Raw genomic sequence first — 12,412 nt, 5'->3', positions numbered from 1 at the left:
CCGATACTCACCCCTAATTAGAGGTACGTAATTAGTTTATTTAGAAATTAACTCCATTTTTGTTTGAGACCAAGAAGTTTTTAAAGGAAAAGGTGCAGAACGAGTCGCACCATCGAATAAGCCCTCAAAATGGAAAGGCACGGGGCTTTTTGATAAATCAATTTATACTAAATATTTAAAAATTAAAATAGTAGAAATTTAATAATAATAAATTAGGCAAATCCATTTTTTATATATCCTAGGCAACTAACCGAAGTATGCTTTCTGAGAATATTTTGAGCATTCTTATTTGTGTATACAGTAACCATAGAGCGGATTCTGTTGCAAAGCAAGACGTTGAGAGAAACAAAGATTTAATTTGGTTGCAATGGTTGTAATGGGCTGTTTCTCTTAATTTGCTTCCTTATTTCATCTGTACACGCTTTTTTAATTTGATAAATTTATGAATTCTTTCAAAGATTGTCATTTTGTTATATTTACGGATAAAGTGAATGATTAATTAAACATTAACACTATATATATTATATCTAAAAATGAAAAATGAGTACATGATTATCATCATCAACAGTGACAAATTCAAAATTTTATATAAAAAATAATTAAAAAACAATCATACAAAATTATATATCGAATCAATGATTCGAATCAAAACAAATTTAAAATAAAATAAAATAAAATTAATCATAATAATATTTAAACTATAATAAATGTTAATATTTAAATGATTTATTATTAATATTTTAATTAAATTCTAGATTATTAATATTTAAAAAATCTAATAAAAAATAGTCATATAAATAATAAAGGGTGTTTTTGTCTTTTTATTTTCTATTCCTCTCTTATTCCAAAATTATTGTTACCAACCAAACACTACAATAAGTCATAATAATTATTCCTGGTCTATTCCCTTTGTCATACCAAACTAAGTAATAACTATTCTATTCTATTCCCACTTCATTCTATTATCACGTAATAACTATTTTATTCCATTCCTATCTATTCCGCCAACCAAACGTACCATAAAGGCTTGAAACCCCCCATTTTTGTTTTTGCTTGGGAGAGTTATCCCATTCTCAATGAAATCATAATTTTATAACGAAAATACTATACATAAAATAATTTACAATAAATGCTAATATCATCATATTTTTTTTGAAATTTTTATGATGAGTGAAAGCCTAAAGTTTAATTTAAAACAAAAACAGTATTAATAACATATCAGCACATATTATAAGCGAAATAAAGTACAGTAAAAAGATACACTAAAAAGTGGAGATGATTTTATACAGGAGGAATTGAATTTATGGGTGGTACATTATGATACAACAAAAAAGATACAAAACCGGAAATAAAAAATATCTAGATGCCGGAGCAGCCATCGTTTAGATCCTCATTCAGCATTAGGTGTCCGTATGCCTTGAGGGGTGCGATGTCAGCCAACGTTCTCATTGCACTACTTCTAACCACAATAGAAACAAAGCAAGCAATACCATGGGTACTGAAACTATGGCAATTACAATCCAGCTGTGAATAAACTCATATAGTACTAAAATGCATACTACAATTCCAATGGATCCTATCCAAAATGGATCATATAGACTAAAAAATAACCAACACCCTATAATTAAATAGGCTCCTATCTGCAATGGGCCATACAGATCAGGCACTAACCAGCATCCTAGAAATAAAACGCTAACTTTTGATACCCGATAAGCAACACACATGACCATCATTAAAACAAAAACCAACACTGAAAACAAATTGATAACATCCGTCGCGAAATCAGTTGGTGCTATGAAAGTTATTGCTTCGTTGAAAGATATAGCAAGAAATGCAAGTAGTACTTGAAGAGCAGTCTTGAAACGATGGGGGTAAGGTCTAAGGAGGCCCAATGTTAGGAAAAACGCTACTAGGAAGACAGTACAGGCTGGAATATAGAAAAGAAGAAAATTAACTTGATCCATGACTGATTTGCCCACAGTGGAATCGGAGTTTGAGGAGCCATCACCTTGCCTAACACTACCCGGCGGGCTAATACTAGCTTGGTAGGTAGCTGTTAGAAGCAAACCTAAAACTACTAGTAAGGCATTGCGATCCTCGCTTGATATACTATCCATACCTTGAAAAATTACTTCTGATGCCTTTGTCACAGTCTTAAACATTTGTTTCCGAATCTTATATTGATAGCTTAAAACTTTTGCACTTCGCCAACCACGCAGAATCTTAATGCTCTCTCTGTTATTAAGTTCGCAGGCAATTGCCAGTGCCGTCCTACCAGCCTGATTGGTCGCAAGCTTATCAGCCTTGCATTTTAATAGCAGTTTGAGCATCTGTTTGATAGAGAGTTTGAGACAAACAAAAGCCACAATCAATTGACCGTGAAATACAATCCCAAATTAAAGAATCCATTCTTTTTTTGGTAAAAGTAAAAATAATTAAGAGGGGAAAAGATCGGACCTTGGGTTGATTATTGCGCGCAGCTATGTGCAAGGCAGTGTCGCCATTCCTGTCTTTCTGGTTCACCACATCCTCACAATAGTCACTCTTCCTAAGCATCCGACATAGGAGTTCAAGAGCTTCTAAGTTATCGTTTCTCGTTGCAATGTGCAAAGCAGTCTGGTTTGTAGTTGCCATATCTGGGATGCATTCAGGGCAAGCCTCTAGAAATCTGGCCAAGAGATCGAGGTTTTCTGCTCCAGTTACTGCGTAGTGCAAAGGAGTCTCACCCAGCCTTCCTTTGACACGGACAAGATTTTTATCATTTTGCATGAGATGTAGCGCCAGCTCTTTATGCCCCTTTTCCACTGCAAGGTGAATGGGGCTTAAGCCTTCTTGGTTTAGCTTCCTAGCGAACGACGGTTTTAAGATCATTACCTCCATAGCAAAATCAAAGCACCCTTCTGCTGCGGCCATGTGTAATGGAGTGTCAACGAACTCCATCTCATCAATCTGCCTCAAAACATTTCCATCTCTTTGGATTGATGCATATAATTCAACAATATTTCCTTCTCGTGCAGCTCTCTTCAAACTTTCATCCATATGAGGAGAGCCAAATTACAAAGACGTGCTGAAAATAGAAGAGGATATTAAGACACATATAACTAAGAGAGCATTGGAGACATTCGGATTGGTTTCACTTCATAAAAATAAAAAGTTCAGCAGTTCCCCTCCGTCCAGTAAACATAGTAAGGTGATAAGGCTTAGAATAATGATAAATTGGTCGGTAAATCGTAAGGCCACTGACAGCAATTGATTAAAAGAGTAAAGAGAGGGTGCGCAGGACACTGTTGTGTCAGTCAATTAAGGCCAATCAAGAATGGTTACCAAACAGAAAAAGTAGTCGTGGATATAAAGTAGTATTCACTGAAGCGATAACTCTTGCTTTCTCCTACTTTATTCTGGTTTTAAAATATCTATTGAAAGCTGGATAGCACTTGTGGCTATATCATATTCAAGCATCGGAACTCAACTCATCCAAATTTACTTCACAATAAAAGTATGGTAGAAAAATCAATTGATAAGGATTGAGATAGAGTTTCTTTGTAAATGCAGGGCAGTGGTTTTAAGCCATTATGCTTGACAGAAAGCTTAAAGGCTTGAAATTTTATTGAATGTCCACATTTAACTTCCGTTGAAATTTAGAAAAATGTTTTTATTTTAGTCCTTTTAATATTTTTTTTTAAATTTAGAACGAGATCTTTATCCATTCCCAGGAGATCAAGGACTGTCTCTTCTTGCCCATTTTGCAAGACAAGGTGAATAGGGCTAAAGCCATCATTGTTCAGCTTTAGAGCTAATGATAACTTCAAGTTCATTATCTCCATGGTAAAATCAGTGTGCCCGGCAGCTGCAGCTATGTGCAGTGGGGTATCAAAGAATGGTATCTGATCAATGCCTTCCAAAAGATATGCATCTTCTCGAATTAATGCATATAATGCATCGATATTTCCTGCTTGGGAAGCCCTTCGCAGCCTCTCATAAAGCTCATCCATCTTGAGAATTCTGACAAGGATAACAAGAGCTATAAACAAAAGGAAATTGGGAGAATGATGAGGCAGACAATGTGTTTCAAGGGTTTGATACACTTAATTAGTAAACAAACTACACATGAGGTGCTCTTGGAGGTTCCAAGGAAATTTTCCAAGTAAGAAATTGCCTAATTTGGTCAAAAGCGCAAGTGCTATCTGCTTTTGTCAGACCAAATCTGCTTGTGCGTACCATATTGCTTGCCTGATTGGTGGAGTTGTCTTTGTGAAAGAAACTTTCCGCGCGCAGAAATGGTCAGTATACTGGGTTTTAACCAAAATTCTTTATTGATTATATTTTTAAACTGTCATTGTCGATGTTTGTGAGTCAATCTTCTTGTTCCTACCATAAGAATAAATTAATATTTTATTTCTGTATAGATAAATGTTTATTTCAAGTTGCAATCTAAAAGTCCTTTTCAATACGATCAAATAAATATTTTTGTATGGGGAACCCATACAATATTTAAGCATATCATATTTAAAATATCTCTTGAAATATTTTTTCTGGTTTTAAAATATCTATTGAAAGCTGGATAGCACTTGTGGCTACATCATATTCAATCATTGGAACTCAACTTATCCAAATTTACTTAACAATAAAAGTATGGTGAAAAATCAATTGATAAGGATTAAGATAGATTTTCTTCTTCTTACATTCTTCCCTCTCAGTGTCTCTCATCTTCAAGGATCAATTGAACAAAGGACAGAGTAGGAAAGCGAAAATTTTTATCACAAACATGCTTGTCTTTATGCATTTGAGTAGGCTTAGACTTAGTGGGTCGTTAATGAGAATGTTTCTATAATATTAAATATTCTAATTATAAGGAAAAATCATGAAAAAATCTATTATTTAGATATAAACTTTATATTAATATTTGATAAATTTTACATACTTATAAAGTTATTATTAAATAATTATACATTAATAATAGTAAGTGATGTTTTTTTAATATCAATTGATGTAATTAATAGATGATCTTATGTTTGTGTTTAAAAAATATCTTTAAAAACTTTCTGAACTTATTGAGTTAGATTAGATCGAACCATTCAATGAAAAAATAAATAAAAAAAAACTTGGGTCAACCTATTAGTTCAACCCTAAGTAAGACGTGAATTTAATTGTGAATAAGCATTTGAAGTTAACGTTTTTATTTTTTGATGAAGATGAAAATAATTAGCAGAAGGATGCCATGGATGGCGACAGGGGGTATGAAGATGAACATTTCTCTATAAATCACAAAAAATTCAATCAAAATTTTCAAATTCATCTCGACATTTTATGTTGAAAACGTCTATCTATGCAAAGGCTGATGCTAAAGGATGTGTATGTTTCCATCCCTTTCAAAATAACACTGAGACTTTGAGTTCTCTTGAGCTCCTATTAACCTTCTTTATTTTCAGCAACCGATATAAATAAGCTCCCAATAACCAACACCCAAAAGCAATAGCAAGCACCAAAGTAAGCCAAATGAAACAAGTAAACTTTGCAGTTGGGGTTATGACTAGCGTGGACATGACATAGTAAACGACTAATGGCAACAACGGTAAGAGAACCACTTCGTCAAAAAAATTAATTATTAAAACAGAACCGTAAGGAAAAGCGTGGTGAGAAATGTTGCAGTGTTTGGAATATAAAATAAAAGAAAACTATCTGGACCCATGATTGCTGCCTACTCCACTTGGAACCTCACTAGAACCTGCTTCAGCTTGTCGAACACCATCTGGCGTATTACAAATGGCTCGGTAGATTGCTGTTATTTCCAAACCTACTAGTACCAGGAATGCATTGTGTGTCACTTGATATATTGAGTCTGGTCCGAGTTACAATTATCATTAATGTTTCACATTTATAGAGCTTAGCCATGAGTCTGGGTTTGGAAATTGAGGAAGCAAATTTCTTGGCAGATTCGTTAGCCAAGAACTGAGTTGTTTTATACTTGGTGATGAATGGGGTATTTTTTATGTTGTTGCTTACCGATGATTTTGGTCAAACTATCAATGAATGTTTGGGACGGTTCTTGTAACGATATTCCCTCTTAATTGGGATATCAAAGCTTGTAAAACATGTTGGTATTAATAAAAAAACTTTGTTGACTAAGCAAACAAAAAAAAAGGTATCATGATAAGATGATTTTAATCTGCACTTCTTCTAAAATCAATAGAACAATCTGTGTTCTATAATTTGTGTTCTTTTAATAGTTACATAAACTCATCTTTTATAATTCTCTTTCCAAAGCATGAGTGTCTTATGGGGTCAAGCACTTATAAACCAATTAATCAAGTGGAAAGTTTGTATAAAATTCTTGCTAGAATCTTAGCAAACCGTCTGAGACTTGCAGCGGTGGAGGTGATTGGATGCAATCAATTTGCTTTCATTAATGAGATTATAAATTACAAATTTTTCACTTATAGCTAATGAGATTATTAATCTTATGAGGAAGGATAGTATGAGGGGTATCTTTTTATACTGGACTTAAAAAAAGCATATAATAAGAAGAAGACTATGACAAAGATGCCCTTTATCTATAATGTTATTTAATATTGTTGTGAATGCCTAAGCGTTACAAAAAACTGTTACCACTAATGGGTGCTATAGGGGCATTGGAGATGGACATAATGGTTTGGTGAAATCTAATCTATAATATGATACAGTTATTTTATGCAAATTTGACATAAAACTTCTACAACTGTACAAAAAAAAGTGTTAATATGATTTCAAATGATTTCGGATCGAGAATCAACTTAAAAACAAAAGCAAAATTTTTGGTATTGGTGTTGAACTTCTTGATGATAATGAAAATAATTTGGTCAAACACGCTTTTAGCTTGTGGTACTCCACTTTGAAAGTTGGGGCGAGGTCTTTGAAAGAATGGTGGATGGGCTGAGTGGCTGGAGTGTGTATGGTCAATGGTGAAAGGGTGCTTAGTTTGTAACTACAAGGGAGAGAGTGGGAAGTGAGTGGAGGTGCTTGGCCCAGATACCATATCAGCCGGAGTGTTTTGGATGAGTGGAGGTCGGGGTGAAGAGAAAAAAAGATGCTTTTGTTTTGGTTTTCCGCCTCAGCTGTCATGCTGAATTAGGACATGGAGGTATTTCCGTCATAACGTTTCGAAGGAAGAAGACAGGATGCGAAAATACACTTTCTCGCTATCAACTGGACCAAGACTTTGTGTTGGTGAAGTTTTTGTCAACTATATTTTTATTTTCTCAGACAATGCAAACTTTCATTAGAAAAAAATAAGAAGATACATCAAGAATCCAAGCTGCAATAAAAGTCCAATAATTAGTACACGGCTTACGGGGACGTTCCAGGAAAGAATTTGCCTTACAGAAAACCACAATCCCCCTTAACTTCACAGAAAGAATATGGTTTCGACATTTAACACAGCTGGAGTAAGAATACATATAACTATAAGCAGAAAGGAAACAAATTGTACGAGGCAGAAAATCTTTCTTCTGGGTACAAATCTGTAGAAAACATAACGGGCGATCCGAAACGCCACCAGGACAGCTATTAACGTTGACAATCAGTAGTTCACAACGGAAAGAGCATGATACGAGAAGGGTGAAGGTGTAAGAGAAATAAGAAATTGTAGTTTCCATGAGACAACAGCTACTAAAAGCATGTAACAGGAGCCGAAAAGGGAAAGTGTTATGAGAAGAAACAAACAGATTGTACGACTTGGGAGGAGATAAGCTGTTAACCCCAGTGCCACCCAAAAAGTTAAGGTGTTGTATAACCAAAACATGGAAGATGCATCTACTAAATCTGTTAAGTCCTGCAGAGAATTACCGCCACCCGTAGGAGGATTTGCTCCCTGATAAAATGTGTAAGAACTAGAGACTTGGTAATTCTGAAATGAAACGTCGTCACCCTTCTTAGGAGGATTTAATGAGGCATCGTAAGTGGCTGTTATAATTAGCACAGTCACTACTAGAAATGCGTTACGCATCTCATATGAGATACCCTTCTTTCCACGAGCTGCGATTGTTGCAAATTTTTGAAAATATGACATCTTTGATCTGAATGAATTGACGTTGATTGAAGAGTCGGGATTATTGGGAAGCGAGGAACCACGCAAACCTCCGGCTTTGCTTAAAATATCCATTATCTCTCTATTCTCCACTTGCCTTTCATTCCTTTGGTGTTCTAATAGGATATCTAGAGCCGTCAATCCCTCCAAATTTTTGGAATTGATATGGTCTTGACTCAAATTTTCCAGCAACACTTCTACAACCTGATAATTGGTAAAGTAACAAATTAATATTCATAAAACTAGATCTCTGGCATCATATAAATGGAGTCATTGAGATAGGTAGCATACCTGAGGACTATCTCTGATGGCTGCAATGTGCAGAATAGTGTTGCCTTCAATGTCCGCCCAACTCAGTAGCTTGTTTTCCCATCGTTGGGCAGCTTCATGGCGGCTCCTTCGGAGCCATCCTATCAAGACTTCAAAAGCTTCGAACATGTCGTTTTTGACTGTGAGATGGAAAGCAGTCTCATCTCGAACAGTCACATCTTCAATAGCCTCGGGGCAAACCTCAAGAAACCTGATCGATAGATCAAGGTTTCCAGTTCCAACTACATGATGCAGAGGAGTCATGCCCTCCCTCCCTTTGACACGAACAAGATCTTTATCAACTGATAGGAGATCATCCACCATCTTTTCTTGTTTCTTTTGCAAGGCTAGGTGAATGGGGCTCAAGCCGCGTTGGTTGAGCTTCCTGGCGAATGATGGCTTTAAGTTCATCATTTCCATCACAAAATCAACATGCCCAGCACAGGCTGCTATATGTAAAGGTGTATCAAGAAAAGGCACCTGATCAATACGCTCCAAAACATATGGATCTTCCTGGATTAATTCATACAATACGTTGATGTTTCCTGTTTGAGCAGCCTCACTCATCCTCCAATCCATTATGCTGGGGATAATAAATTATGCAGCAATATCCAGACTACTGAAAACTGATGAAATTTGCAAGAAAAGATTAGAGCAGCTTAAAGAATAAAGAAGCAGAGGATAATATAAAGAGGAAAGAAGCAAGTCAGGCAACTAATCATAAAATCAACCCACTATATAAACTCTTAATTAATAATTACTTATACTTCCTCATATGTACTTAAAAAAATGCCTTCAAGTCATTCCGTATCTTTTTTGTTTCTCGATTCAAAATCATGTCATCTGTCCAATATATTAAAATAAAATATTCCAAACGAAAATGGGTTATGTATAAGGTGTATAACTGAATTATCTTAATTCAAAAGCATAGTGGGTAACTGAATTAATGCTAACAACATTACCTATTATCTACTATATTACTTCTTCACAACTTTTAAGGCATAAATGGAATAACCATGCCCACAGGCTTTTAAAGAAAGTTGGGGTCCTTTGCTCAAGTCTTGGTCTTATTTTGCTTGGGCTGCTGACTTTATAAAGCCATGGTTTCTATTTTGTCCCTTTCCATGTGAAACATTCATCAAGCATACCATAATGGAATTCAGTTGCTCTTGTGTTTTTGAATTTTATCCTACTTAATTTGATCCCAATCAAAATCAATCCAAATTCGAATAACTTAAACCCGAATTGATCTGAAAAACTAATTCGAGATGACATGAATTTAAATTTAGTATAAGTTTTCTTCTTTTAGATATTGTTCTAATAAAAAGTTAATAAGCATTACATAGAGTATTACTCTGTTAGTAATTTTAAGGGAGAAAATTTAATATTTTTCATTTATTTTTTAAATTTAAATTATTTAGAGATAATAAAATTTCTCATAATTTTTTCTTTGTACATGGTTTAAAGTAAAAATTTTATTATAATCAATGATTTTGCCATATCGACATCGAATAAATAACAACATGATAAATTAGAGCAGTTTAAAGCATAAAGAAATAGAGGATAATATAGAAAGGAAACAGAACCAATATATAATTAGCTCTTTTTTAAATGTGTCTATATGTATAAGGTGTTTTTGGTAATAGATTTTTTTATAATTTTAATTATTTTTATTTAAAAGAATTAAAATTTAGATAAAATTATCTTTAATAAAATTGACTTATTTATTTGACTTCATTCCTCAACTCAAAATTTATTAACAGATCAAGTATGTTTAGATCTGCGTCTCAAACTGACTCATATTTTTTTAACTTTCCTTATCAAATTATTCATTTTTAGAGTATTTCTTATCCAAAAAAATGTTTAAGCATTTTGAATATTTTGGAATAGTTTTTGATACATGAAAAAAATTTGTGAGCGTTTTAAATATTTTTAAGTATTTTGAAATATTTTTGATATATGAAGAAAAATTTTTAAACACTTTGAGCATTCATATTCGTTAATTATATTGTTAAATAAAATATGGTATATCGTTTGAAGTTGTTGATCTTATTAAATGAAATTCAATAATTTTGGTGATTTTTGAGAATTACGTTACTAGTTTTTAAGTATTATATGACTGACTTTGAACATTACATGATTGACTTTAAGTATTGTGTGACTAGTTTTTGATAAAGCATTGTGTGACTAGTTTTTGATAAGGTATTACGTGACTAGTTGATAGGTATTGCGTAACTTGTTAGTAAGGCATTGTGCGACTTAGGTATTACTTAAAAATCAGTCACGTAATGTCTAAAAATCAGTCACATAATGCTTAAAATCAATAATGTATTTTCTAAAAATCAGTCACGTAGTAATTAAATTACGTAATGCCTAAAAATCAATCTTGTAATACTTAAAAACCAGTCTAATCAATTTCAACTCTTTAACTTTGAGGTTTTATGAATAAACTAATAAACTCAAAAACATAAAACACGTACTTTTTTTATTTGCTAAGCCATGAAATTATGCATTTCATAAAAGATAGGTTACAAAACTCTATAACTCTCCAAAGCAAGACAAAATAAATCTCTATCGAGAGGGCCTTGCTCACTCCTCTTATGCAAAAACAAAATATACTCTCTTTATAAAATATTACTTGAACAATTTTAATTCAAAATCTCATAAAAAAATTAAAATTCTCAGCAAATATGTTTAACAGTCATCTCAATCCTAGACATAATAAAATCGTGAACCACTATAAAATCCATCAAACATGTTTTAACTATTTTTTTCCCTGAGCCTATCATTTTAATTAATCTGATCCAGCTCATCAACACAGGTATTTTCATCACAACACATGTTTCGAAGCAAGTCATCATCAGAAAGTATCCAATTACCAAATCCATCATATTGCCTGCAATCACCATTGAAGAGTAAAATCGCTATTCATTATCCTTGAAAACCCTAAAATTTACTATTTTAAAAAATAAAATAAAAACTTGATATCATTTTTGAATGACGAGATAGATAGTATTTAATCAGAGAGATAAATCGAGATTTAATTTTAAAAATTTTTATCTAAATGACGAGATGAAAAAAATTTAAACTATTTTGACTTATTTAAAATTATTTAAAAGATATTATTATCAAATTATATCAAAAATTAATTAAAAATAATTAAAATTATAAAAAATAATATTTTTAAATTAAATTTAAGAAAAAAAACTATTCTTTTATAATTTTTTCATATATAATTAACAAACAAGAGCAATCTACTCGTAGTTATGGAAAAAGCAAGTGAAGCAACTAGTCATAAAAAAACAAAAAAAGTCACTTCAATTAGCCATGGTTAAAGAGCAACTTCACGTACCCTTCGAGGCGTTGCGTGCAATGATGAGGTTTAGCGGGACGGCGTCATGAGAACTACTTCATTACAACTTGTTCTGTGACGTCCAATCAAATAGTTAATCCGTGATAGCATTGTCTTCTTTACCTTTTTCAGCGTGCGGTAAGAATAATTGAAAGATAACATTTTTGACACACATTTATATTGTGCTATGATAAATTAAATGGTGGCTAAAAAGGCGACGAGGTCCGTCAATGTTGGCATATCCATCCTGCAATTTTATACGGATTTGTGGTTCTCAGGCAATATACATCCACTAGTAGTCTTTAATTACAAAAGGAGACATTTTGGATTCTAGGTTCTCAAATATATGCCCTTCGTTTATTTGCATCATCCTTACTTGCAGGTACGAGGAAGCTAGTAATAGAGACCGTGGGATAAATGACATATTTTTAATGAGATTGACAGTCTTATGCAGTCCATCGGTGATGTAGCCATTGTCCATAATTTGTGTGAGGCGAACTCCTTTGTCGATGGTCTAGCTAAATATGGAGTGGACAGAGACTCTATGTTCGCAGCTTCGTGTTCAAATGATTCATGGTCCGATCTTTGTGATGTTGTGTGACATTTATATGTTCTCTGCTTGTAGCTAATGGTGCTTTCCGGCTATGCCTTATTTTTACTAGGAATTATGTTGTTATTTTCTCTACTCT

At 33.4% G+C, this 12,412-nt stretch overlaps 2 protein-coding genes across 2 annotated transcripts; both read right to left on the bottom strand.

Annotated features, from left to right (window-relative positions):
- On the bottom strand, window positions 1,259–3,313 carry LOC18586201 (ankyrin repeat-containing protein At5g02620). The gene is made up of 2 exons (XM_018128714.1): window positions 2,458–3,313; window positions 1,259–2,330 (listed from the first exon to the last, which is right to left on the bottom strand). Exons 1-2 carry the CDS (start codon window positions 3,037–3,039, stop codon window positions 1,446–1,448), a joined length of 1,467 nt encoding a protein of 488 aa, XP_017984203.1. The 5' UTR covers window positions 3,040–3,313; the 3' UTR covers window positions 1,259–1,445.
- Window positions 7,223–8,950, bottom strand: LOC18586200 (alpha-latroinsectotoxin-Lt1a). Its single transcript, XM_007009438.2, has 2 exons — window positions 8,354–8,950; window positions 7,223–8,266 (listed from the first exon to the last, which is right to left on the bottom strand). The coding sequence occupies exons 1-2, from the start codon at window positions 8,948–8,950 to the stop codon at window positions 7,556–7,558; spliced, it is 1,308 nt and encodes a 435-aa protein (XP_007009500.2). The 3' UTR covers window positions 7,223–7,555.

Source organism: Theobroma cacao, chromosome 10, assembly GCF_000208745.1.
Source record: "Theobroma cacao cultivar B97-61/B2 chromosome 10, Criollo_cocoa_genome_V2, whole genome shotgun sequence".
Lineage (NCBI taxonomy): Eukaryota > Viridiplantae > Streptophyta > Magnoliopsida > Malvales > Malvaceae > Theobroma > Theobroma cacao.
This window is presented reverse-complemented; position numbering and strand designations above follow the sequence as displayed.